Source organism: Pygocentrus nattereri, chromosome 27, assembly GCF_015220715.1.
Source record: "Pygocentrus nattereri isolate fPygNat1 chromosome 27, fPygNat1.pri, whole genome shotgun sequence".
In the NCBI taxonomy this organism is placed as follows: Eukaryota; Metazoa; Chordata; class Actinopteri; order Characiformes; family Serrasalmidae; genus Pygocentrus; species Pygocentrus nattereri.
This window is the reverse complement of record NC_051237.1, coordinates 12,982,370-13,010,324: the sequence shown is the minus strand read 5'-3', so window position 1 is coordinate 13,010,324 and position 27,955 is coordinate 12,982,370. Positions and strand designations below refer to the sequence as shown.

General features: G+C 40.3%; 2 protein-coding genes across 2 annotated transcripts in view; one reads left to right on the top strand and one right to left on the bottom strand.

Annotated features, from left to right (window-relative positions):
- Nucleotides 1-588: 588 nt before the first annotated feature.
- zgc:114119 (uncharacterized protein LOC619273 homolog) lies at nucleotides 589-6,767 on the top strand. Its single transcript, XM_017703081.2, has 5 exons — nucleotides 589-706; nucleotides 953-1,198; nucleotides 3,565-3,723; nucleotides 3,969-4,058; nucleotides 5,976-6,767. The coding sequence occupies exons 2-5, from the start codon at nucleotides 953-955 to the stop codon at nucleotides 6,069-6,071; spliced, it is 591 nt and encodes a 196-aa protein (XP_017558570.1). The 5' UTR covers nucleotides 589-706; the 3' UTR covers nucleotides 6,072-6,767.
- Nucleotides 6,768-6,855: 88 nt separating this feature from the next.
- Nucleotides 6,856-27,955, bottom strand: part of LOC108430556 (exostosin-1c) — an 87,861-nt gene continuing 66,761 nt past the window's right edge. Inside the window, exons 4-13 of the mRNA XM_017703109.2 lie at nucleotides 20,004-20,097; nucleotides 18,421-18,528; nucleotides 16,181-16,300; nucleotides 15,703-15,835; nucleotides 13,516-13,634; nucleotides 12,578-12,673; nucleotides 12,394-12,480; nucleotides 9,450-9,610; nucleotides 8,408-8,579; nucleotides 6,856-7,464 (exon numbers count right to left, since the gene is read on the bottom strand). Of these exons, the coding sequence (XP_017558598.1) occupies nucleotides 7,279-7,464; nucleotides 8,408-8,579; nucleotides 9,450-9,610; nucleotides 12,394-12,480; nucleotides 12,578-12,673; nucleotides 13,516-13,634; nucleotides 15,703-15,835; nucleotides 16,181-16,300; nucleotides 18,421-18,528; nucleotides 20,004-20,097 (1,276 nt within the window). The 3' untranslated portion in view covers nucleotides 6,856-7,278. The remainder of the gene's footprint in view (nucleotides 7,465-8,407; nucleotides 8,580-9,449; nucleotides 9,611-12,393; nucleotides 12,481-12,577; nucleotides 12,674-13,515; nucleotides 13,635-15,702; nucleotides 15,836-16,180; nucleotides 16,301-18,420; nucleotides 18,529-20,003; nucleotides 20,098-27,955) is intronic.

The following is a 27,955-nucleotide window of genomic DNA, read 5'->3' as shown; positions in this document are numbered from 1 at the left end:
TGGAGAACAGGGCTGAATCAATACTGAAGTACCAATACTTAATTTCGATTCTGAATTTTTTTTTTTGGAGAATTGATCCCATCACATAAAATATTGACACAAATTGTTTTCGTTAAGCAAGAATCTTTTTTGACAAAGTGAAAAATCTTAATGTAGCAGTGAATGTGTAGAAGAGGAACTAGTCATTTCTCCATTTGCCTCTCTGTATAGGAGAAAATAATCCCAAAAAAGCTTAATCTTTATTATAATAAAAATTTAATATATAATTTTTTATAATAAAACTCCATTATGATTAAAATATAATATATCATTTACTATTATACCATCTTCAAGATTACATATAATGCATTTATATAAGAAAAACATTATTTATTTAATTATATCAATAAATGATAGTAAATAAAATGGCTATATTTATACTGAACTCACCACGACTCCTGGTACTTAGTTAAGTTTCTCTACCACGTACTATTTTAAACCACTCTGCATGACTTTCCATCTCAACGACTGAAATGTGCAGAAATTTTGAATTTACGGTGGAGTTCCCCTTCAGAGCGCGGCGCCGAGCGGAGAAACTGGACCGAGAGCAACCGGAATCAGGAAGTGACGAAGGCCCGCGGCTAATGCTGCTCCTGCGTTTGAAAGGGAAGGAAGCTGTCCGGCTTGTTTTACTCCCAGCTCGTGGATATTCGGGCGGTATTTCAGAGTAAGTGAGAGTGAGGGTCCGGAGAGGTCTCCACCTTTCACCCGCAGGGCACTGTGCCTTGTTTATCGAGGCTTTCATTCATTCTTTGTCTGCATTCTGTCCGTGTCCGGCCAGCAGGCTCGTGTCTTCGAGAGTACAGCTGCTTACTGTTCAGCGCTCTTCACTGTTGCGCGTTTTCTCTCTCGGCTTCTGTAGATTTTGCTCTTGAGGAGCCTCCAGTTGTTGTGTTTTGCCTTTTCCTTGCAGATGGCGGCTTCTCTGCCTCAGAAGGCTCCTGGTCAGGGAATGGGCAGTCTGCCTCAACAACAGCAGCAGCAACAGTCCCATCTAGCTCCAGGCTCAGGCTCAGTCCCCGGACAGCCCCCCATTCCCCCAAACCAGGGGGCCCTGAGGGAGATCTCTCCAGTTTTCCTCTGTCGGATCGGCCAGGAGACAGTTCAGGACATCGTCACTCGTACTATGGAAATCTTCCAGATCACACGCGCCACTCAGGTGAGTCCACCACTTTACATTTCACGCGAATCTTTTATTTTTTTACAATACAAGGTATGTCACAACATTTTGTAACATCTGACGCTGTGTATATATTCTACAGAGCCAGATTATGACATCCTGTAAAATAAAAATAATGTCTGGCCACGTCTTAGTAAGGTGTGGGAACAAGATCAAGGTTTACTAAGTCGTGGCCATGCTTTGGGATCTTGTTCCCAGGCCTTACTAAGTCGTGGCCATGCATTGGGATCTCATTCCCAGGCCTTACTAAGTTGTGGCCGTACTTTGTGATCTCATTCCCAGGCCTTACTAAGTCGTGGCCATGCTTTGGGATCTTGTTCCCATGCCTTCCTAAGTTGTGGCCATGCACTGGGATCTTATTCCCACGCCTTACTAAGTCGTGGCCATGCATTGGGATCTAATTCCCAGGCCTTACTAAGTCATGGCCGTGCTTTGGGATCTCATTCCCAGGCCTTACTAAGTTGTGGCCGTGCTTTGGGATCTCATTCCCAGGCCTTACTAAGTTGTGGCCGTGCTTTGGGATCTCATTCCCAGGCCTTACTAAGTCGTGGCCATGCATTGGGATCTCATTCCCATGCCTTACTAAGTCGTGGTCACACATTTTTAAAAAATTTATACAGGATGTCACCAGCGGAGCTCTGTAATATTCTCATATACTGTGCTGAACTAAATCCAGTTATACAGGACAGATGATCTCTTTTTAACCAGGCATGCATTTGGGAAGAGTTTTGAAGTACTGACTATATCTACAATATGGTCAGGAAAGCATATTGTTATATATTGTGATTTATCGTTGTCATGATCATGATAACGATAAATGTTGTCATGTTGCCCAGCTCGATTATAGATATGCTGAACATGTTTGTTGTAGTTGAGAATTAAAATTTCTTTAGGTAAGGCTTACACACTAGGCCACTTTACAAATGAAATGTACGCACAGTAGATTTTAACATCCACGGGAGTTGAAACATTAGCCTGCTAGACCAGTTCAGTGCCAATCAGTTATTGAACATGCAATGCTTCAACTTCTTACTTAACTCCTTCACATTCAGCAGCCACATTTAGTCTGATAAGAAAAGCCACAGGTTTGATTGATCTGATCTATTTCTTCAGATTTTTCTACATCAACTTCAGAGAACAAACATATGGTCCAAAGGAAATTTAAATAATCAGAAGCGGCTTAGAAAATGGATGGATGGAAGATCAAAGAGATGCAGAGCAACATCACCACAGTTTTTCTGCATCCTTTTAATTTTCATATCTTAATTTTTTAACCCTTTTTTTTATAGCTAAACAAAATGACCAGGCTTAGAAATCCCACAGGAGGCAAATAAACAATTTCCAGTATACACTCACCAGCCACTTTATTAGGTACACCTTGCTAGTTAGGGGTTGGACCCCCTTTTGCCTTAAGAACTGCCTTAATTCTTCGTGGCATACTTTCAACAAGGTGTTGGAAACATTCCTCAGAGATTTAGTTTATTTATTTGAGTTACTGTTGCCTTACTATCATCTCAAACCAGTCTGCCCATTCCCATTCTAGAGTCGCTCTGCGTAAGCCATAAATGTAAATGTAAAATGCTTTTTTCTCCAGCACTACAAAATGAAATCAAAGCTTTTTTTTTTTCTACAGTGCTTTCAAGCACATCTGTTGAGTCAGAGAACAGCATTTCTGTCTGTAATGTTATATGAAAGTTGTGCTACTGTGTCAATTTTGGCACCTTTGGAGTAGCAGCTTTGAACTGCTTATGTGTTGTACAGTTTGTTTGGATGATTGAGGATAATCTGAGGGACCCGACTGCTTGCATGACACTGTAGGATGCTGCAACTGAAATCAGTGTAGTTTGTTTACTTGGAGAGCAGAAAGGCAAATCTCTGTTGATTACAAGACAAACGTTTTTCCTTTCTACCAACAGAACTGCCGAATTGGCAATGATGACCTTACAAACTTTCCACTGCTCTGAGAAGTTTACAAACACAGAAAGAATGCAAAACGCTGTGGGCTCAGGACTTGATCCTGTTTATTCCATTTTATAGTTTGCAAAACATCATAAATGAATTCATAAAAGAAAGATTAACAGTAAAGTACCACAAGGAGTATTACATTTTTCACGCAATTCAGACTTCTTTCCTTTTGTACTTGTGGTTCAGCCATCCATTTTGTGCTTATTGGCCCTTTTAAAGGTCAATGCATCTGTTTTAACAATCTAATTGAATTTGTCAAAAGTAGCAATGACTGGAACAGTTTACATAAATCCAGCTGCCCAGCTGCTGTTATAAAGCCATTATGCTTGTGTATGTGAACACGGGCTTTATCCACTGATCTAACTGTGTGTTCTCTTTAGTTACCAAATGGTGTGACCCAGAGTCAAGCAGTGTATCAGGACCGCTTTGGCAAACTTCAGGAGCACCTGCGTCAGCTGACCCTGCTCTTCCGCAAGCTCCGTCTGCTGTACGAACGCTGCGTAGAAATGACCTCTGACCTTCAAGAGTCTTCTGCTGAGGTAAAACAAGTCTTCAACAGTGTTTTGTGTTTTAAGATTTGGACTAGTGATAACATGGGCGAGCAGTGCCTCAAACCTCTGGTTTAGTCAGTTACCTCACAGTTACATGGAAGCTTATTTCCAATCAATATGTACATGTTGTGTTTTTTTTTTTTTTTTTTTTTTTCCCCCCCATTTATCACCATTATTTGCTGGATTATCCTTCTAGTCTCACAGAGCTTCATGTCTGTGTTTATTACATACAGTTGGTGCCATATGTTGGAGATGAGATGGTGCCGGTGAGAGTGGAGCCCTGCAGTCCTGCAGTGAGTCAAGACAGACAGGAAGTTTTAGAGGTTTGTTTCAAGATTTCTTTTTTTGAAAATTAAAAAAGCAAAACTAAGCTCCTAAAACCTATTTACCTTACCTATTAATAGTGCACTGGGAAGAGGAGTGGTGTTAAACTGTGATGTTTCCATGCCACAGCTGTGCAGTGTTTCCTTCTTTTAACACAGAAGTTGAACTCCTAATGATCTTGCTAAATAAAAATGCATTTTATGTCTTACTTTAGTTGAAGCTACTTTTTAAAAGTCATTACATCTGACGCTAGTAGAATTACAATGTTTCTATGTTGGCTGAGTAATTTGTAATGCTATTTTGTACATTGTTTTAGAGCTACTTCCAAATACACCAAGTGATGTATATTTAAAAAAGGGCCAAAATGTCTACCTGCTGTATTGATAAGACATAGAAAGTAGGGCAGGCATCACACTAAAGGGTTGTAGAGCACAGAGGTCACCAACTTTCTGCAGAGTCAATCACTACAGACCTCCAAACTTCATGTGGCCTTTAGATCAGCTCAAGAACAGCATAGAGAAATTCATGGAATGGGTTTCCATGGCAGAGCAGCTGCATCCAAGCCTTACATCACCAAGCGCAATGCAAAGCCTCGAATGAAGTGGTGTAAAGCGCAGATACTGGACTCCAGAACTCCAGTGTCCTCTAGAGTGACGACTCGCGCTTCTCCGCCTTCAATCCGATGGACAACTTTGGGTTTAGCGGTTGCCAGGAGAACAGTACTTGTCTGATTGCATTGTGCCAAGTGTAAAGTTTGGTGGAGGGGGGATTAGAACACCTTTAGATAGAACACCTTTGGGATGAATTAGAGTGGAGACTGAGCCAGGCATCAGTGTCTGACCTCACAAATGCGCTTCTGGAAGAAGGGTTAAAAATTCCCATAAACGCATTCCTAAACCTTGTGGAAAGCCTTCCCAGAAGAGTTGAAGCTGTTATAGCTGCAAAGGGTGGGCCAACATCATATTAAACCCTATGGATTAAGAATGGGATGTCACTCAATTTCATGTGCCTGTGAAGGCAGACGATCGAATACTTTTGGCAATATAGTGTATGAATAACTGCCGGAGAACAGCTGCTTTACTGACGGAGCTGACCAGATGTGGTCTGCGACATTGATTTAAGGGAGTATTGCGAGAGTAGGGAGGGTATTGCAGGAGTATTTTAAGTGTATTGCGAATTATATTTTCTACTCTGCTGTTGGGCAGCTCAATTATATCTGCTAACTTGTATCTACTTAGCTAATTAGCTATCCTTATTAGTCAGTGACACAAAAGAGGTATTCATATATAATTTCAAGTGCTATAGCAATGTTTCTGTTCTGTTTTGTTTGCTTTTTTTTTTAACTGAAAGGGTTGTTGAGAACCTCCTTTTGGTTTGAGTTTTTCCTCAACCTTTTTGAGTTTGAATGGCAAAGTGACACCGTGTGATGCATCAATAATAGAAACAGGGTGTCCTTTGAAACTCTGATTCATTGGTCAGACTGCTAAACAGTGAAGCATGACTCTTCACTCCACAGAAGACACTTCTACTGCTCCAGTCCAGTGGCTGCACATCAGTGCTTTGCACCACCGCTTTGTGCCATTTCACAATAATAGTACAAAAACATACTTTTTTATATTATAAAGTTACTGAGTCACTGAGCATTTCTGTATGACCCATTCAGTATGTCACTGTCTACTGCCAATATTTGTCTTATGGAGATTTTATGCATGTGTGTTTTGACATTTTATACTTGTTAGCAATAGTTGAGGCTTACATACCAGAGCCCAATTAGGAGGGCTATCCCCATAGTTTTGGCCATATAGTGTGCCGATAATTGTATAGAGTACCTCATGTAGATATTGTAAGAATACCATAATGGAAAATTGAAACAGTGCCTGTGTAACCTGATGGATGTGTTTCTGTCACCTCTGCAGAAAGTGAGGCAGAAGAATCAGGAGATGAAAGTGCTGATGGATCAGATGAGAAACCTCCTGTGGGACATCAACGCCATGCTCACAATGCGCAAATGACTAGAAAAGCTTTCCTCTTCTGCTGCCATCCACTATGTCTAGACCTAGTCACCTCCTCCCAGGAGACACTGAGAAACACAATTCTTCCTCCCAGTCAGGTGCTCTTACAGGGCAGCTAAGGACAGCAGGCTGCCTCCAGATCACTGGTACCTTTTAGTACCATGTGGTGTTTACTCTCGATTAATGAGATCAGCCTCAGGTGGAGAACTTGCTCCATTTTATCTCGGCTGTTATAATGTAACTTTTTGCCTTTAAGCACTGAACTAGTATTGTTTTGTATTAGCAGGGACTTGTAGTAATAATGTGAGTTCAATGCCAAACGCAAGGACTGACTCTGAGTAAATGCTAGAGGCATAGATGGCAGAACAGATTTCCTTTATAAACACTAGCATGGAATCCTTGGCCCTCTGTGTAGTGACTGTGTGATGTGATCACGCATTTGCACCCTGGCAGCTATGTTCTCAGGTGGAGAGAGTGCATACATTTGTTTGTGCGTGTGTGTGTGTGTGTGTGTGTGTGTGTGTGTGTGTGTGTGTGTGTGTGTGTGAGAGAATGAATACGCTTCCTTTAGTACTGTACATCTGTTCATACACCTACTCATCTATAGAAGAAGTAGTAGGGCACATCTTTTTTGTAAACTGAATGAGAAAAACACCCCAAAATCATTTTGTATGTAAAATAAAAAATTCAAAACATTTTGAATTTGTATTATTTGTAAAAAAAGACAAGCTGATCTTTTCTTTTTAAAAGCATTTCTTTAAATATGCAAGTTCACTGGCAGTACTGCATTTCAGAAATGTTTTATTGGTCATATAGTTACAACTTCATTGATTTGAGTCAATCCTTTTGTGACCCCTCTGGCACACTGTAATGTGTTAGTCCATGATACAATTAGCATCTTTCTAGGTGCTAATGTCAGAACTCTCCAACGATGAAGCGGCAGCTGGTGCAATAAATAGCTTTACCAAGCATTCACAACTTGGATGAAGCTTTTTTTATTGTGCTGTCCGCCCAAAATGAAGATCCAGTCACAGGTAGATTGGGGGGGAAGACCCCTTTCTTTTTTTGTCCGTTGGTTGATTCCCTCAGGCACTCTGGGCACAGGCTCACCATCACATTCTGCAGAATCCTGAGACCACTCAATGAGGGACACTGTCAGTCAACATTTTTTCGCTGTCCAGGCTTATTGTTCGAGGGCCTATCTGACTCAGGCTCGCTCAAGGTCTTTGTACTTCTTGCGCAGGACAGACACGTGGTCCTTGAAGAGAACAGGGTCCAGGCGAAGTTGAGAGTGCACCAGGGGCATGTAGCCAAACCAGCTAGCAAAGGTGTTGACACAGTCTTGCCTTTGATTAAAGTGCTCAGGGGTTGCCCACGGAGCCATGTTCGTGCTCTGGGAAGAGAGGAATTGAAATATGGTAAATGCTGTGAACTGTGACAGTGGTGGATGTACTCAAGTTCATTTTCAACTGTACTTCTTTAAAATATTTACATTTTTAGTGACTTCTGCTTTCGCTTCACCATGTTTCAAAGTAAACATTCTACTTTTTGCTCCACTACTTGTCACCTCTTGCTACTCGAAAGTGAGGGAAAACTGGAATTTAACAAAAATATCCAACAGTTATGATGCACTTTCAAAGTAAGTGAGGAAACCAATCATAGGACATTTTATCCCGTTTACAAACCGAAGAACTAGAGGAGAGGAGTAGGATGTGAAGTAGTGTGGATGGCTGTGTTACCACAAAAAAATCATGCAGGACAGGAACATGTGCTTTAAGGTACCTACTAACTGCTTCTGAGGCTTCTTTTTTTGAGGCTTCACTGTTATGTTTAGCCCCAGTCTCCTTCCTTTTAGCACTTTGTTTTTTTTTTATTTTAGTATTGTGGGAAAACAAACTAGACTAGCTACTATTTATTTGTATGTTTGTGATCTGCTCAAAATAAGAATCTCCAATGTCTGAGAAAACATTTCTACTTGTGATCAGTCTGTTGCTCATATCCATGTCCACAGCCAATCAGAAACTGATTCACTCTTCTCAACAGCCAATCAAAGAACTCTAATTTCTGGCACCTGATGCTGATTCAACGTGCGCAGCTGGCTGAACTGGTGCTGGCAGTGTGGGGCATGCAACGGAAACTATGGCTGTCAGTTGACACTCAACAATGTCCAAACAGCAGCCAACGGTTGGCTGACTGTAAGGACCATGAAAAAGGGCAAGACAGGTAAACCTAGCCCTTTAGCAGTATGGTGTTAACTTGTGCATTTTCTATCACTAATCTTCAACCCGGGTGCATGCAAAACTACACTTCCCTGGCTGTGTTTGTGGACCACTCACCTGTGGGCCAGGCATATCTTTATACTGCTTCCTCTGGGCCACTTTAATGGGTGGCAGGTGTGTCACGGACGACACCAGGAAGTTCATCAGGATGTCCTCACAATTTGAGGTACGGTCCACTAGCGCCCGTAATGAGGGGGGCAGGTAATGAGAGAACAGGTAATGGTAATACCTTTAGGAAGAAAGCAAAGACTGTATGAGCAGATGATTGACTTGCAGTGCAAAGCCAGATTCTTGGACCACTAAAGGAAAAGTTAAAATGTGAAAAATCAGGTTAATATGATTCTCCCCTTACCCCAAACTTTTGGTATCCAAAATGTGATTCTTTGATTTTGCACTGATTTGATGGGGCTAATGTAGTTAACAAGTCAGGGAAGCTTAAACCTCACTGTTTAGCATACTTGGCCTCAGGTGTCTGACAAAAGTATGCAGCACTGTATTTTTGGGGTTAGGAGAAAACAGTAAATTTAACTTTTTGCAAGTATTTATTTGCTATGCTACCTGAATTAATAAGCATCATATATGGCTTGTACTGTCACTGTGGAGAGAGTAAGGAGTTGCCTTATCAGGCCTATATGCATCAACTGATTTGCATATTTCTATTTGATATCTTATTTTTTTATTTTTAAAAGAAATTTTAATGGTTATAGAAATTAAAAGATGTAAGCAGTACATTACCATGAAAACAGGTAAATATAGACAACCCCAACACCAAACAATTAAAAGAGAGAAAACCAAAAAATCCATATTCTTCACAATTCACTAAAACTTGGATGTGCAGATCCCATATATTGCATTTCACTGCACGGGTTCAGGAAGCAGATGTTCTACGAATGATTTTAAATGATCATAAATAACAGGTCACTGCCCTGAGTGCTGCAGCTAGTTGTTCAGAAGGAAGTATCCTAATTATGTCTCTATACTAACAGAAGGGTCTCTTTCAGTCAGCTGTTAAGAATCCATTTCCTAGCTGGTGATGCTGCTTTGGAGGGGAGGAGTCATATTTTTGAACACTGTTGGCACAGTGACTGTGACCAGTTACCTGTGATAGAAGGCTGCTCCTGTCAGCACAATTGAGTATTCATTAGTCCATTTGGAGGTGTAGCCCCAGATTTTCTTCACAGGGTCCCAGAAATGACTTCTGGGAGGATATCCCACAATCCTCTCAGGGAAACTCTGCCAGACATGGAAGGCAAAGTTGACCTGAAAGAGACAATATAAATTATTTTATTAGGGGACTTTATTACTGTATTACATTACTGGCCTTTAGGTCAGTGCATTCCATATGTAATACAATACAAAAAAGTAACACACGAATAATACATTCCGAATACATTCACGATTAAGGCACAGGGGGGAAACTCGTTAAGGCACAGGGGGGAAAACTCTGCTCTGTTGCATTCCTTAATTCAAATTGTTCCTTGCTGTTACTGGTTGGTAGTGTTATTTCTGTGTTAATATGCGTCTGTTAACAAAATTCCCAAATCAATTATATTCTCTGCATCTTTTTGGATCTCATCACCTGCTTCAGTCCACTGCCTCTCCAACAATCCCCCCAGTAGGACAGCTGCCTGTCTCATGAAGTAAGCAATGTGCCATATCTCAATAATAAAATATTGCAAACTTGACTATAAACAGAGCAGCTATGTGTTTTTTAGTTTATAGTATGTATCACACGCACAAGTCCAGTACAACACTGATCTGATCTTTTATAGCAGTATTTTTTATGTTAGGAGTGTATTAATGCTGTATTATGATTAATACAAAGCACATTACTGGTGCTTCTTATCCTTTCAGCCCTTGTAAATGATGCTGTCATTGATTTGGAAAATCATTAGAAGTATGTGGATGATTTGAACCTTATCTACGTGCGTCAAGGTCCCAATGTAACCTCACCTCAGATGGCCCTGGATAATCTAGACATGTGGGCTCATAGTGGTCAAACGAATTCAACCACATGCAACATCATGACAGTGACTTTTAAGAGAAGCCATCTGCCCCTACACCCCTTCACCTGTCTGGGCAACAGTTAACATCTTGTAAAAGTATCAAGGTAATTGGACCATCACGCACATGCTATTGTTAAAAAAAAAGAAAGAAAGAAAAGCAAATTCAAGACTTAATTTCTTGAGAAGACTGACAATCTTGGCCCTGACTTTGATATACATCCCATACTAGAGTCCATGGCATGGAAACTTGACACAGTATCTGTCGAAGCAGATCAAGACTGTCCAGGAACATGCATGTCAGATCATCTTCGGCAGGTCTTGTTCTACATACGAAGAGGCCCTTCAAGCTCTTGCATTACCAACCCAAGAGAGAAGAAACATAATAGGTAGACACTTTGCCTTCAGTATCCTAAAGCCCTATGTGACTAACACCCTCAAGATCACGCTGGAGAACCAGAGACAGTAACAAACTACCCAGCCTAAAAATAAGAACTGATAGGTACTGAAACTCATGCGTTCCCTTTTTTTTTTTTTTTTTTTACCAGAATGTTAAATGATGACTTATAGAATTACAGGTTTGCATCTTTATGAAGCATGTTAGAAATGTATTAGAGGGCATTGTACATACTCGTGCAAACCAGTTTTGCTTTCTATAAAACTGCAAAATGCGTGTGAAATTAATAAATCAATCTATTTCACTACAGTTGTTAATTTAAAAAAATGTTATATTCAAATTTTTTATAAATGTATATACAGCATTTTGAAATGAAACTCTTCAAATTTGATGTTTCATTTCTGTATTCTGGATATGTTTTATGATACAGACACTTCATATTCTGAATATGTATTATAAATACTTGTATTCTGTTAGATCCCAACCCTGGTCTCTGGGACCTAAGCTCAAATCTTGTTGATGCACCTACCATCTGTGGCTGAGAGAGCACCACTGGCTCTGCTCTGTGGGTGGGAAGGATGGTCTACATTGGTTCAGTTTCTCTCTGCTTTTGATGTACAACAATGCTGGTTTATTTTCTGCCTGCTCACATGCACAGAACTGGGCAGTCAGTTCTCCAGGCGCATTCAGCTGCTCCACTACACTGTGTACGCAGCAGTTTGAACAGATGTGGTGTCTGGCTTGAAGCATGTGTTGTCTTCAGAATGGTTGGTCGTGAATAACAGGAATAATTCAAACAGCAGTTGGAAATCTGCAACGACCAATATGATTTTTACAGCTGAGCTGGTTCATATTGGTTAGATTTTGACCAGCCTTTCCAGTGATCTATCGTCTTACAGGTCCTCCACAGAGAACACACTTCTGCACATTTTACAATTATAATTTTCTCTACCACAGGGGCCTAGACCGTCAAGGGCCTCCCCGCCATCTCCCACTGCCTACATGGCAAAGGGAGGAGCTTGGAGTAGAGACGCTACTCCTCCGCATTGAGAGGAGCCAGTTGAGGTGGTTCGGGCATCTGATCTGGATGCCCCCTGGATGCCTCCTGGTGGGGGTGTACCAGGCACAACCGAACCAGGACAAGACCCCTGGGTCATCCTAGGACCCGCTGAAGGGATTATATCTCCAAGGTGGCCTGGGAGTGGCTTGGGGTCCCTGGGAATGAGCTGGAGGAAGTTGCGGGGGACAGGGTTGTCTGGGGTTCTCTGCTCTCCCAACTGCTACCACAACCCTATCTGGACTAAGCAGTTAACGATGATGATGATGATGATGAATTACAACCTCTGTGTGGAATTTTACATTTTGGGGTAAAATAAAACACAACATATGGCCTGCGCAAAAGTTATGTCACATTTGACGCTAATCACAGCAAGTTAATAGAAACTGTATGAGAACTGGATGTGCTAATGGTGTTACAAAATAACTTAAGCTTGGGAGAAAGACCCCACCCGAAACTCCTCCCCTTCTACATTCTATGTCTGTAAATTCTCTCCTCATCCTTCTGTGTCCTGTTTTGTTTGAACTCCAAAAAAGAGAGATGGAGACTCCTGATCTTGGTTAAAGTGTGAGGAGGAAGCTCTAACCTCACTAGTCAGTAGCACTGTGTCTTCATCCAGGCTAAGCACTGCTTCGGTCTCGATCGTGACGTGGGGCAGGAAACGGCTACTTGTCTGTGGAAAACAGAAATGGAGTAAGTCATTGAAAGCAGGGGGGTTTCCTATTGCACATGGCCACAGCTTGATCACGCTCTCACTTGGAAACACTTACTTTCCTTCTGCCATCTGTGACCACGAGTGGCACTGGCATGGGTGGCCATTTGCTCCGGTGAGGGGGCGGCTTCTCACTGTTCCACAGAATGATGATCTGCAGAGGAGCAGATATGAACAGACCTGGTTACAGTTCACACACATTACTGTACATACCTGTTAAGTCTCCTACATAGCACATACTACGGCTCAAAGTTTCTAACACATTATGAACAATGTCCAACTAATTTTGTTGCAGACACATGCATAAGATGATTTGAATATAAGCACAATACTGTGCAACTGTACAGGATTCAAATAATGTCATGGTGATTCATGGAGCTGCATATGAGTGTTAAATATTTGAGAAAGCTGTACAACTTTTTATTTGTTATTGTTTTATTTGCTATATGTTATGTTTTATTGGAAAAAAAACAGGTAATTATTTTATGTGTTATTTTCCCCAATGAGTTGGATTCAGCAAATGAATAGAAATCATACATTAAAATGTGTGAAAGAGTGTTTTCTGTAGAGGATGTGCACTTATTTTCCTTAAAACATGTCCTGTAACCAGAGCTGAACTTTTACATATGACTGTGTTTGAAAAGTTATTCTGAAATCAAACAGCAGAGAACCAGGAATGACTATAACTAGATAATTACAGTCTAATAATTATCAATCAAATGCTTCCAGTTGTTCCCAAAATACTGAACGTTGAATAAAATGTTTAAAAATACATTTTGGAGAAGAGTGTGTCATTTTAAAATTCACACTCTGACACTGACAATGACTTTTTGAATAAAATAGAAAAAACATAACAAATTACTCCAAATGTCAACTAGAATAATCTAATAATAATCTAGAAAACCAGAATTATTGTAGGCAAAACACTAAATTAGGCATTCATAAAAGAATTCCGTGGAAAAAACAAAAGGATGCTTTGGAAAGGCTGTGCTGTACCTGGGAGCAATATTTTGACTTGGACACCACCTGGAGGAGCTTCATGATTGGCTGAGACTGGGACACTAGAGGAGAGACGGCATGGATGACTGCAGTAAACTCCTGGCCAGGGCTGATGCCTGTAGAACACAGAGAGTGACTAGATTAGAGCCTGTCTATACTTAGTGTATAATGTGTTGCCAGCTTAGGTACATCTGCCCTCTACATACCTGTGCATACACGCATACAGATGTAGGTATACAGTTACTGACTGTAGCCCAGCTGCTGATATACACAAGTCACCCTCTACCCCATCCATCGCTGGAAAGGGACCACAACAGGACCACTGCTAACCTGATATTATTTCATAGGCCCATTCTCAACACAGCAGTGACAACAGGGTTGTGGCATACTGGTACCAGGCACAGCAGTATAGCTGGGGTTTTAACACACCAGTGAGCACAGTTTAAAAATATCCAGTGTGCAGTGGTCTTGTGGTCAGAAACTGACTGCTGATGAAGGCCCAGAGTATGACTAACACAAAATGTGCATGGAAAAAGACAGCTTCTTACTGTACGCCTGCAAGGTAGACGTGTCTAATAAAATTGCCAGTAAATGTAATCTCTCAACTGTATAGGGCCGACTTTTAGTGGGGTTTTAGTGTAATATCACTGTGCTAGTTCTCCATTCAATCATATTGCACAATTCTGGCAAGTCATATAGTGTAAAAGTAACATGAAATCAAAAGTGACCCATTCTACCTTGTCAGTAAAATCTTTTAATTAAAAAGTAATTTTAACAATTCTTAAGCTGTGAGTTCTAAACCGGGGCATATCTCTTTGGCTATAGAACTCATAGCCTGCAAAAAAAAAAAAAAAAAAAATTATATCCACTATCACAATCACAAGGGTCCATACCATGGAAAACTGAATTTTCTTCACTTTTTGGCAAGAAAAGATTTTGATGTTCTATGTAAGTTTCAAAAAACACATGTCACAACCCAGTCAATATGGGCCATATATGGAAATTAAGCTGCAAAAGCAGCCTGTTTCATTCCTGTTTTTGTGGTGATACGCAATCACATTTACATATATCCACCCATAAAGCCTAAAGTAGTTTAGCCTCACCCATTCAAGCTAAAGTTATAAAGAGTGTTTCAGTCCGAACTGTTTTTTGAATGAACAATACAGGACATCCAATCAGAGCACTGGTCACTTACATATATTAGTCTAAAAGGTACAGTAACAACAACAGCCTATTTAAATTCTAAGGCATAACTTAACTTTGACTGTTTTTGGTATGTAAAAGCAGCAAACATTAAAAGTAAAAAAAAGAAAAAAAAAGAATAATGTGTGGTATTATACTATGCTGCAGTTCTCAAGTTGGTCTAGAAAGTCTGCTTTTATCACTGACTGTTTAATTCACTATGCAAGCACAGGAACACTTCACATTTCATAAATGTTTAAGCAAAATACTACAAACTAAAACATACAAACAGGCTGAATAGTGAGCGTGACATGATTCAAGTTATGTGGTATACTAGGCTATTTCTGGTCTGCTAGGCTATATTTTTCCATAAACTTTATAGAACATTGTACCACTGTCTTCATATGAGTACTGCATTTTTAATGCCACCTTGGCTTGTAAAAATCATTTAAAAGCATCATATTAGTACATCAAGCTACAGTCTAACAGTCTAACTGTAAATCACATAAACATCAAAATACAAAGTTGGTACAATGTCTATTTTTTCCATTTCTCTTATAAGGTGAGTTTCAGAGATGGATAGTTTCAGTTTGTATTGTTTAAACACTGCAGCAGATGTTGTGCTATTGATACCACGAGACAGCAACACAATCTGTCCTTCTGGAAAAAAAAAAACTCAAGAGGATAATCCTTTATCAGAATGTAAGATTATGCCTCTAAATCATCTTCTGATTTTTTATTATGTCACCATGCGCCAGCAGCGGGGAAAAATAATATTAGGCAAAAATATTATGTTTCATCCTTCCTGCCCCCATCTACCACCGAGAGACATGCTCAACTACCTCAGAGACACTCAGTGATACCATGTTCCACTCAGAAATATACATCACGGTGCAGAAGAAACACATCATATGATTTCCCATTCACATTGACCTCAATGTGAACGAGGCCCTCAACTATTGTATGTTGCTTTGCTCTCAGTAACCCACTCTTCAGGCTTACCGAGGTTCAGGTAGTAGAAAGGGTAGTGGGCCAGATGAGTCGAATATTCTGGCAGCACCACAAGACCCCCAGGCAGGGCATTCCACATGAACTTGTTCCGGGAGATGTGGGCGTATACTCTATCCTTGATGATCTGCCAGACAGACATTCACACTGAATTAATCTTGTGTAATTAGACTTACTAGAATATCTTTCCTTTTCATGCCAATAATTGAATGTGCAATATTTTGCTTGGTGACTTCAGTGAACTGGTGGTACTGAGGCATGCACTTCTGCTTCTGGCCAGTAGAGGACAACGCTGCCTCATGTATTTTTTCACAAAACCAACATTGTGCTTGCCAATTAACCCGAAGGCTCAGGACTAAGTGGGTGCTAATGATGCATGCCATCTTAATCCTTGTTTTAATTTCCCCTAAGAGTACGTGCCCCATCACACCAATGCTGCCTAGAAGTGACACGCAAGCCCCCTTTCACTCACCTCTAAAGTGGTGAGAACAATCTTGTCCACTGAGGAGAAGTAAGCCTCCCAAAGCATCTGAGTGCGCTGCCTGAGAGCCAGCACCCGGTCAACGCCCACGGCCCGCACTGTGGAGGGCACCTTAAGGAAAAGAAAGGGGGTTTTATAGAGGGAACAGGCTAAGATTAAAGGGGAAGTCCTTTTATATATTTATATATATTTTAAAATATTGGCATAATTCTATTGTTAAAAAGTAAACAAAGTTATTCAGAGTGGTTGATGTAAAGTGTTCTGTTTTAGAGAAATTTACCAAGTCAGAGTTGTTTTCAGCGGTGGTGATAGGCACCAGACTTCTGAACAGTTTAAAGCCTCTAAAAACTCCCTCACAGAAAGTTATTACATTAAATGGTTATGCCTGCCTGATGTCTGAGACATTTTACCATACATTTTTTTAAAAATAAATTCATAGTGGAGAGTTACATGCAGAGTTTTGTGCAACAAAACATTACCCATTGAAAACATTTTTTTGCAGATTTACCACATTTACCATTATCAACATTACGTATTTCAATCTAGCAAATCTTCACATATACATTCACATATAGATTGATATCATATATATATATGTATATATGTATATAAGTATGTATATATGTATATATATACATACATACATACATACACACACACACACACACACCCCAATATTCTATCCCCCTCATGTATCTCCCTCAGACTCACACACTACATATATGGCAATGTGTACCACTGTATGTATCATAACTTTTATTTCATAACTTATATCACTGTACAAAAACTGTACATTGGAATGGTGCAATGCTGTGTATACTAATGTGTATATTGTGTATATGTGCACACATACACAATAATGTTCCACTAATGTGTGTTTATATATATTTTTTCAGTTTTTTTTTCTTATTTATATTGTATATTTAACTACCAGGGGGCTGTGCACCTAAGATTTTTGCTCACTTTTGCACCTGTGTAAATGTCATGTGACAATAAACATGATTTGATTTGATTTTGATTTGATATTTAAACTCAGAATACAAATGTAAGTTGACTCATAGTTTTGGATAGTGATCACTGTAAAGAAATCTGAGTTGATACATTTCTTTACAAGATTTCACATCGAACCACTCTGAATGACTTTGCTTCTCTCTCAGTGATTCCCCCTTAAAGTCTTACATGGAAATACCACCCACTTCTACAATTCAAAATCAGCATAGAAATAATTTATTTCCCAATGCATTATGTGATCATTATATGCACAGAATCCTGCTGTAGGCGCAGCATTTAAAGTACAATGAATATAGGAAACAGAACTTATAACAATAAAGATGCACAAAGACGTACAACATACAAATGGATGGTGTCTGTCTGTTTAGTGCAGAACAATAAAATTGCAGCTTGGATGTTCGTGTTATAGAATAAATAATTAAATGGCTAAATAAATACCATGGCAAATACATTGTAAATATATATTATCCAGCAGAGAGGGTAGTAATAATAAAGCATAAAATCCACAGTGAAGGCTCTTGAGGAACTGTAGAAGGTTTGTGGGAAGTGAGGTGAGAGTCAGGCTTATCTGATTTAATATAATGATAAGGTTGACAGCATATGGCTGTTGTGGTGAAATGCAGTCTTAAAGTGCTAGGTTGTCAAAAAAAAATAAAAATGGATAAAAGTGAAGAGAAAAGCTATACAATGTACTTTTATCCATTTTTTACATGTAAGTATATCTTACTTAACAACATAACATTGTTTGAGGCATATGTGTAATGGTTTAGGCAATAAGATGCTAATTGGTGGAGTATAATTACTTGTTAGTAGGGCTGCCACCCATCCAGGATTTCCCTAGAGGGTCCAGGTTTTCAGTTTTTGACCAGGGTAAAATTAATCGATTCCATTGATGGACACAAAATGTCTAGGAGTCCATATATATATATATATATATATATATATATATACAGGGCTGAGATGGCAACCCTACTTGCTGGCTAAATTAGCCTGACAGGTCCAGTGAAAAATAAAGTAGCATACCTTAAACAGCGCCGCAAACACGTCTTAGATGATCAACTACTTTTGGGACAAGGGGATATTATGTACTATGATTTCTAACCAAATTGTCATTTTAAGAGGTCAACCTCTGTCCTCCAGACACACGATTACAAATAAAGTAAAGAATAAAAAGGTCCTCAGAGCCTTCAGCTCTCAGTGGTTGTTAATGTGCTGTTTACCTGTAGCAGCAATCTCTCGTCTCCCTCGATAACTGCCTGGTTCCACTGGATGACATCAGAGAAGGGCAGCTCCCAGCCGTTGCTGAGCAACACTGGGATACAGGCAGCCTGAGGGACATGCCAGAAAGAGACAGGAAAGAGGCATACACCATTGTTAGCATCTGCAGCATGTAGATCCGAGGATTGTTGCAGACAAAACCGGCATAATTCCCACAGGCTCAGAAACAAAGTTGTGCGTTTTCCGCATTCCCAGTAGAGACGGTAATCACACTGAGTTTGGAACAGGGTGAGAGGGAGTCGGGACATGAAAGTGGTCCTACGAGATTCCCGTATGACTCATTCTTCCTATCAAACCCCCCTGCGAGACACAGCTAGGCTAACATTCAGTGTGGAGGACCCCTGGCCTGCTAATTAAACACCCTCTATGCATGTGTTAGGAATAGTAGGGGGTGGGCCAACAGGAGGGTGTCAGGGTGGGTCCATGACTTATTGAAGTACAGTTTGATGTTCCCCATCCCTCTTGTTTACTGTCAGGTTTTGATGTTGCTCTACTTTCTCGCTGCAATTGCTTATTTGTGTTTGTTGTTTCCCTTCCTTCAGCATGTAGCTTATTCTGGCCTATCGTTAGAATTTTCTAATTAAATCACAGGAGAGGGCATCCTTAAGAACAGGCGGAGATCAAACATGGCCCCTCTGGTACCATGCAGCCAAGCTTTCATCCTAAGCAGGCTTTAGAGGACACTAAGGGTGGACAGCAAGAATTGCTTTCAGGTAACAGATTGCTGCTCCGGCCTACCGAGGCTTAGCAGAGCCTGGGCCTTGCCTGTTTTTCACACCCAGAGAAAGCGTAGACAAGTATTGACATTTTTAGGGGTGCGTGTCTGAATGTGAAAGTGCTAAACTGAGGAAGAAAGAATGTCAGAGATTAGAGGGTGTACGAAAAAATTTTGTCTGGCTCATGTGTGTTTGTGTGTGTGTGTGTGTGTGTGTGTGTGTGTGTGTGTGTGTGTGTGTGTGTGTGTGTGTGTGTGTGTGTGTGTGTGTGTGAGGATGTTCTAGAACTTTCCACAGTGCTGATAATTGCCAGTTCTTTCTGTGGCTTTGGCTGGCACTAAAGAAAAGACAAGCTCAAAAAGGACTGAATGGAAAAGCAAAAAATGGGAAGAGTGAGAGACCAGGAGAGGACTTGGAGGAAGAGAGAGAGAGAAGGAGAGAGAGAGAGAGAGAGAGAGAGAAAGGGAGAGCAAGGAAGAGTGTGAGGGGCAGAGCTGTCTGCCAAACCCACCGTTTTGTGGATTTGTCCATTCAGCACTGAGGGCACCCTACGCGAGTTTCCGGCCTTTTCACACACAACACCAGGAGGCCCAAGAATACATACACTTGGGAAGTTTTTCCACTCAACACCTAATGTGTTGTTTATCTAGGAAACTCCAGGCCCTTGTTTGAGTCTTTCTTGCCATAAGGTGGTCAAGTCATTCTTTTTGCACCACCTACAGTGCTGTGCAGCTGCTGAAACATACACAGCTGACACAGATGACGGGTCAGATGACGGTTCACCAGAGGGTCAGCTAATACCTCCGTACCTGCAATGACTCCAGGAAACGAAAGGATCCCAGACGTCGTCCACGAGGAACCAGGCAGAAGGTGGAGTTGTGGAGCAGTTCCTGATAGTCGAACCTGCAGAACAGAGCAGACAGAGAACCAGCATCAGCACAAGCACAAGCTTTTCTCCATACAGTAGAAAGAGAGCTTTGTAATCCATTGAGAGCTGCTCTGGCACTGCTCGAACCGCAACCTCGCTGAGAGACGTTTTGATCCGGGCAAGCCACCATCCCTGCCTCAAGCTGTTGTCCCTGGCAACCATTTAGCATTTCTAAGAATACGCCGAAGAAAAACGAATCCAGCGCCTTTGTGCGATTGCCACTGTCGGGTGATTAGTGAGTTTGAGGTGGAGAAAAAAAAAGTCACTGCTGACCCAGAGCGAGCTAATGAGCGTGGAAGATAGGGACTGCATAACGGATTTGATCTTGGATGGAGGTAGTGTCAGCACAGGACTTGCTGAGAGAAAAGCTGCCCTAAAATAAGAGTTTGGGAAAATTCACCAAGATAGCTGTAAATTGACAGGGATGCTGTTTAATAATAGGCCTATAAAATCAGTTTTGTCTCAGATGCCAGTATAAAATGATTCTAATTTCATGCTAGCACTGTGCAACCTCCAACTTTCCAGATTAGTTAGAAGCTGTAATTAAAAACCTAATTGTGCTGTAGATGACTCTAAAAAAAAGAATGAAATTCCAATAAAATCCTGTCTAAAATGGATCATATTTCAAAAATGATACTGTGAACCCACAGTAAACATTCAAAAACAATTAAGTATTCAGATATTAGGCAAGGATTGTTTTGATATATTTAAACCCAAGGCAAGAACTGCACGTCAACTACATTACATTTTAAACTAATATTTATATTTTATATTTAATCAATGTTTTTCTAAAGATCTTTTTCATTTATTTTAAAGTGAAACTGAAAGGTTTAGAATTATTATGAGTTTAACTTCTGAATAAAAAATGCTGTCATTGACACTTCATGTCACTACGAAAACACAAAGAGTTTTAGCCCATAGGCAGAGATTTATTTTAGCCACATCCTGCATGTTAGAGCAGGAAGTGAGGCTGCATCCCTGTCACGCATGACCACATGGTGAGCACTTAGATCCCAACGTTTTGACATAAATATGTCCCAAAGTCTGAAAATAAGTGTGTAACCTTAAGAATTGTCACTGCAGAAACATATATGTTCTACAATTAAGTAAAAATTTTCTGTTTAATAAAAAAAAATGATTTCATGTGTGTACATCTACTCAAAGCTGTGTTTGCTATAGTCATGTACTGGCTAGCATTTTTGAGTCTAAAAATTGAGTAAGACTGACACTACTGAAACATTGGGTAAAGTCTCAGTTATGATACAGTGTTATGATTGTTTTATTATTGATAAAATGAAGTGTTCAATCATTTTAATAAAATAAACATAATTCAGATATAGTGTCATTTAAAGCAAAATCACTTTTAGTCCAAGTCAGTTAAATGTTCAATATTGCTTTTTAACCAATTTGGTAGAATGATCAATATAAAATGGCAAAATTATTACTATGACAAGTGATTTCAGACTTTCAAGCAGTAGAATGACCTGCCCTTACTCACAGCACTAGCTCTGTATGGGCTAGTGTATAACAAGTCTGCCTCTGGCTGCTAGATGGCCACTTTTGGCTTCTGGCTCTCGTGCTTTTCTAAGACTGTAAGACCCCTCATTTTGCCTGGCTTGGGTTGACCCTGTGTGGGCAGAACCATTCCGCTGCTGAAAGAACCCAATGTTCCCCTGCAGGCCGGCAGAGCATGGTGACGGTAGTGGCGGCTGGCCTCCAGCGCCACTCCAACAGGAGTGCAAACACACTGCTATAAGAGCGCCTCTATCTCCATTCAGTGGAAGACATGTTTATTTACTGCTGCAGAGACAGAGTAAACACATCCGCCATCATCTCGGTCCCTCCGGCGCCCCCCTCAAAGCCCCAAGAGTGTCCAGAGCCAACATACTGGTTTGACTCAAAATGCATCTGAATTCTGAGCACATAGCCCACTTCTACTTCAGCCCTACTGACTTAAAATTGAAATTATCCACCAAACAGGTTGTAATATGGCATTTGGGTTAAAAGTTTCATTGAAGCAATATTCTGGTTAAAAATTAAAGAGCCTATATCATGGAAGAACAAATTGTCCTCCAGAGTAATGTAGTATGTAAACAAAGTTTCAAAACATAGCACTCCGTACAGTCCATGTATGGATGCAGCCAGTTTGGAATTCATTGGTTTCGTGACGTCATGAAAACCAGCATGTTTACATTTTTTCTGCCTATTCAGCTTACAGGAGTTTAGCTTCATCTAGTCACACTGACATTATAAGGAATGTTTCAGTCCTGATTGCTTTTTGAATGAGGCTCAGTACAGGGCAGCCAATCAGAACAGAGCCACTTTACATATATCAGTTTTAAAAGCACAGTAACAAAAACAGCCTGTTTATTTCTAAGTGATATAGAGAGGCTGGAAAGTATGTAAAATTGAATTATTTACTTTCCTTAATTTCTTCCTTTCCTTGTCCTTTGTAAATTTGTTCAGTAATTCATTTTAATTTAGCACAGTGTCAACAACAATATTTTCAGCAAGATCATTTTATATCATGTCATTGTTTTTTTCATGTTTGTAATATTAGCTAAGTTTATTTTTCAAAGTAGAACGGTATGTACATTTAAAATCTGAGGAGACCTTGTTAGACCTTGTATGCAGGATAATAGTCTGGGTTATCTGGGGGTGGACCAGCAGTGGCATACAGTCAACGGGGTGCCGACCTTATCAAGGGAGTGAATCGATATATGCTTGCTCTCGATACATAAGCCCAAACAAACATTATACGTTGACCTCAGAAGAAGAAGAAATTAAAATGAAAAAAAATGTAGGATATGGGCCTTTTAAATTTGAATTGACTCCACATATTCTTGCTTTTGTGGTTTCTGACACTACACAATTAGATAAAAACAAGACAAAACTAAATTGCAAAGCTAAAATCAGCAATTTGTGCTAAAGGCTGTCTGTAAACTTCTGCTATCAGCATTAGCCTATAGCTTCAGTGCAAAATTAAAGAATGTTAGACACAAAACTTGACCGATCATCTAAGGGGAAATCTAAAAATTTTTGCTGAACTGTTCTTTTAAATCCCTAATAAGGACAGAAGAAATCTGTGTCTGCCATTACGGCAGTGTGGTGAATAGAGTTAACACAAGAGTGCCATTAGATTAGCACTGCAGTCAGCGCTGAGTGTGAGGTTTCATGTGGAGTCGGAGGTTCATTTGCGGGTTTGTACCCCACATAGGCCTTTTAATGGCCGTTTGTTTATGCTGCTAGCAGCAGTGCAGTAAGAGATGTTTGGGGAATAAGTGGATGATGGATAAGGTGGTAAAGCTAGCTCTGTTTGACTAGGAGCCACTGAGCAGCTCTGCTGTTTAGTACCTGCTGAGAGAGTAGGCCCTTTTTCACCGATACAGCAGGAATGCTGGGGAATTCAGTGTGAGCTCTTATTCACTGTGCATTATGCATGTTAGTCCATCTGCCTGGATGCATTGACGTCTACATGTGAAAGTGTATGTGTAAGTCTAGACTTTAGATTAGCTGTAACCCCCCCCCCCCCCCCCTCTCTCTCTCTTTCTGTCTCTCTGTTTTCGCAATGTCTTCCTCAGTGTATTTTAATGAAGCCATTTACTCAGAAGTAGTGGAACAAATAAATCATTTAACAGTGTTTTGTTTCCACAAGCTAATAAACAGGCTTCTTGCTCTAGCATTTACCAGGGTCGAGTGTGGAACTGAGCCAGCTTTTCTCTATGCATGTGTATGTTGATTGTGTAGTACACTACAGCTGCTGTGGGACACTAAGGTGACATGGGGCGTATCTCCAGTATGTAGACTGGTTGGGGCATGACCCACTGACAGAATGTGTGTGCACCCCCACATTGGCACCACATAACCCACTCCTGCACAGTTCAACAATGTTCTGTGCTCAGGGTGACGTCTGGGTGGCTGTATGACATGTACTGTAAATGTCAGTAGAGTGTGGGCGTGCATGAGTGTGTATACGGGCTGCCTCAAAATAAGTTTCCCTCCCTGTTTTGAATTTTAAGATACAAAAAAGCAAAAATGTGAAAGCTGCTGTCCATACGTGGAAACTATGCTGTAATTTTTTTATTTTATTTTATCTCTGAAGTCATAACAACAAACATTTACTTATATCCATGTATTCAGCCTATATCAGTTTAGCCCAGCCCATTCATGCTGAAGTTATAAGTAGTGTTTCAGCCAAGGCTTTGTGAATGAGGCACAACACAGGACAGTCAATCACAAGAGAACTCACTTATGCTGTATCAGTCTTAAAGTCACAGTAACAAAAACAGCCTGTTTAATACTAAAGGATTAAAAGAGGTTTAAAAATTATCATGTAAAAATGAATCTTGACTGTTTTTGGTATAATCGAAACATCTTCAAATGGAGATATTTCCTTTTCCTTTCTCCTTGAAATTCAACCATCACCAAAAATGTTTTGGATTTCAGGAGTCATGTCATTAACTTGAGAGTTGAACAATTGGGTCAAATTAAGCTCCACTTAGCTGTTAGCCTTGCCTTCTGGACACAAAAAAAGAAAAAAATGCAGGCCCTGTTTTCCATTACCTGGGTTTGTTACTACATTACTGTGATATTGATTCAAACAGTATGGCTATTGCTGAGGGAGCTCTGAGTTTGGCAAATTATAGAAGATAGTTCTATCCAGAATTATTACTTAGCAGATTTGTAAAACTATAGACGTTGCAGATTTGTCTGTTACAGATAATGTCTGTTACAGCATCTCCGCAGATAATACTAATCCAGCTTGAAAAAGTCTTTAGAGAAATATGATGAATGCAAGTAACATAATTCTTTTTTAAAAAGTACAAGAATTTCAATTGTTATGTGTTACATTACTTTGTTACATTTTACTTTGTTACCCTGAACACTGTTAAAGAACAATCCAAATACTAACCTATGAAGCACCTCAGTAAAAATCCCACAGTACAAAACCGGTATACAGGCAGTGTGTGTGTGTGTGTGTGTGTGTGTGTGTGTGTGTGTGTGAGTGGTTGTGTTTTAATGATTTAACGATTAGCACACACTACGTTCTGTAATGAACACAGGCCTCCAGGTGAGTGCAGTAATATTCCAAGAGTGTGTGTGTGTGTGTGTGTGTGTGTGTGTGTATGTGTGTGTGTGTAACTGTGTGCATGCTGGTCCTGGCACTCATGCACATGTTTACTCCAGTGTAACACAAAGACGCCTCACAGTCGCGTTTCCAATCGCTAACGTCTCCGGGGTAATAGATGGTTAAACATTTAGAGAAGAATATTCAGGAAATCCGCACTGGAGCAGAGCAGGATCTAATCCAGCAGTGAGAGCTAGCAGCAACATCAGCAACTCGCTTCTATTCCTCAATAATACACTGCATTATTTATCTCTAAATACATCAAACCTCCCCTTCTCATACACTCTGCTCATAAACCTCTCTATTTCTCTCTGTCTCTACTCTTTCTCCAGGTCTCTCTCTCCCACTTTCTCTTTTTCTTGCTCTTTATACTCTCTCTCCCCCCTCTCTCTCTCTCTCTCTCTCTCTCTCTGCCTCTCTCTCTCCATCTCTCTTACTTTCTTTCTCTTTATATCCTTTCTCTCCCTCTCTCTTACTGTCTCTTTCTCTTTATATTCTCTCTCATTCTCTCCATTTCTCCTTTTCTCACTTCTTTCTCTTTTTATACACTCTCTTCATCCACTCTCTCGCTCTCATTCTCTCCATTTCTCCCCTTTTCTCACTTCTTTCTCTTTTTAAAGTCTCTCTCTTCACCTGCTCTCTCGCTCTCATTCTCTCCATTTCTCCCTCTTTTTCTTACTTCTTTCTCTTTTTTTATCGTCTCTTTATCTGCTCTCTCTCTCTCTCTCTCTCTCTATCACTGAGAAGTACGGGGGGGGGTTCTCTCTGGAGGCAGCTGTTACTCTGTGTGTAACATCGTTGCCCAACATTCTCTGCCTGCTCAGCTGTTGTCAATGGCTGGAGAGCGGCGACTTCTGAGTCTGTGAGAGAGAACAAGTGTGTGTGTGTGTGTGTGTGTGTGTGAGAGAGAGAGAGAGAGAGAGAGTGAGAGAGAGAGAGAGAGAGAGAGAGAGTACCTGTTTGGGAATGCAGGGAGAGGAAGAAGGTGGATAAGGGAGAATGGCGTTTAATCCAAGTCGAGCATGTTGATACACATGGATATCATAAGCTGAATGTAACGGGTGTAGCTGTGTAATTTATCCAAGCTGCGCTCACAAATACATTTATATATTTCACTGCCCCGTTTGTGAGGTTGGACAAGCCTTATAGATTGTTGACCGAAATCTTACTCAACCTGAGTTTCTGTCATATAATACATCTTAAACTACCACATCTCCTAGATTATGTGTGGTTTACCAGATTTTGTTGGAGTATGTAAACAATTCCACCTTCTTTCTTATGCTAGTCTAATATGTTTACGTTTTATGTTCATTAAATGCATTGTGTATTGCAAGGGCAGGAACCCAAACAATGTAAAGTCAACAATGCATTCAAAAAGACAAAGGGATATCATTTTTATTATTTTATTATCATGTAAAGTTATATATAAATGACCCTCTGAGCCTTTCAGAATAAACACAGTCAGGGGTTCACCACTCTGTAAAAGACTCTGTGGGCAAGAATAACATTTCTCAATGTAAAAAAGCCTATGGTAAATAATATTAAGGCTGTGATCTTAAGGCTTCATCGCATTAAAAACAGAAACAATACTGTATTGGGAATCACAGCATGGAACCCCGGAACACTTCCAAAAACCACGGTCTGTGAACACATTTCGTTGCTGCAGATTAAAACCATGCAATTATATATATATATATAATATAATGGTCTTGAGTTGGAAAAGGGTGATACTCCCTACCCTGTGTAACACAACAAAAATGAAGGAAGTGGACATCCATGCAGTCACAGTCACTTGAAAAGACTGCTACGATTTCTCATTAGCGTGATTGGGATTTTTGCTAACATTTTTCTGAAAGAATGCATTTGTGGGCGAAGCATGGCTGTGTCAATTATGCCACTGCTGTTTATATTACAAAATGGATTTTGTGCATTTGATGTAGTCTGCTGCTCTGCATGTGAAAGCGGAACTCATTTTACTGTGAACATTCCAAGTATTTCCCAGTATTTCTCGTATACAGCTTTGGAAACAGCACTGAAAGCAGCAGCCTTCAAACCCACCTGCCTCTCTCTGATCTCATTATCACTGATGCTCTGGCCAGACAGGCTCCAGCAAGCTCTCTCTCTCACACACACACACACACACACATATATACACAGCGGGACAAGGCCCATCTCCTGTGACGGACAGCAACCAGTTGTCCACTGATCCTTCTCTCTCATCCGTATCGGAAGCGCAAAGGTCATCTGTCAATCTCTCTCTCTCCCTCCCTCTCTCTCTCTCTCTCTGCTTTGTGTTTGTGTGGGATTAAGTTTTTAATCTCCATGCAAGTCCACACTGCATATGTATCATCAAACAATGCAGCTCAAGAAGACAACAGTGTAAGACCCTTGAATTAGACACTCTGAAAATAGTGCTGCTTAAAGATGCACTTCAAAGCCCCTGATCACGTCTGAGTATGTGTGTATGTGTATCTGAGGGGGTGTTTCTGCTTCACAATCAGTGGATTAGGAGGCATAATTCCCAATACTCTGCAAGTCCTGAGCCATAAGAACACTTAACATAACTATAATACAAGCTGAATGTGTATAAGCCCATCTTCCAACAAGAGCTTTAAATGGGGAGAAAGTCTGATATTCGTCATCTAATCTAAATGTTATTTTTTGCATCATAATGACACACTGTTGGTCATCTATTTAGATGACTA

Bases quoted from the DNA above. Each gene is read 5' to 3' on its own strand.
- zgc:114119 (XM_017703081.2), top strand. From the start codon at position 953: ATGGCGGCTTCTCTGCCTCAGAAGGCTCCTGGTCAGGGAATGGGCAGT. The intron at 3,724-3,968 runs GTAAAACAAGTC...TATTACATACAG, and splicing joins TTCAAGAGTCTTCTGCTGAG to TTGGTGCCATATGTTGGAGA. The intron at 4,059-5,975 runs GTTTGTTTCAAG...TCACCTCTGCAG, and splicing joins ACAGACAGGAAGTTTTAGAG to AAAGTGAGGCAGAAGAATCA.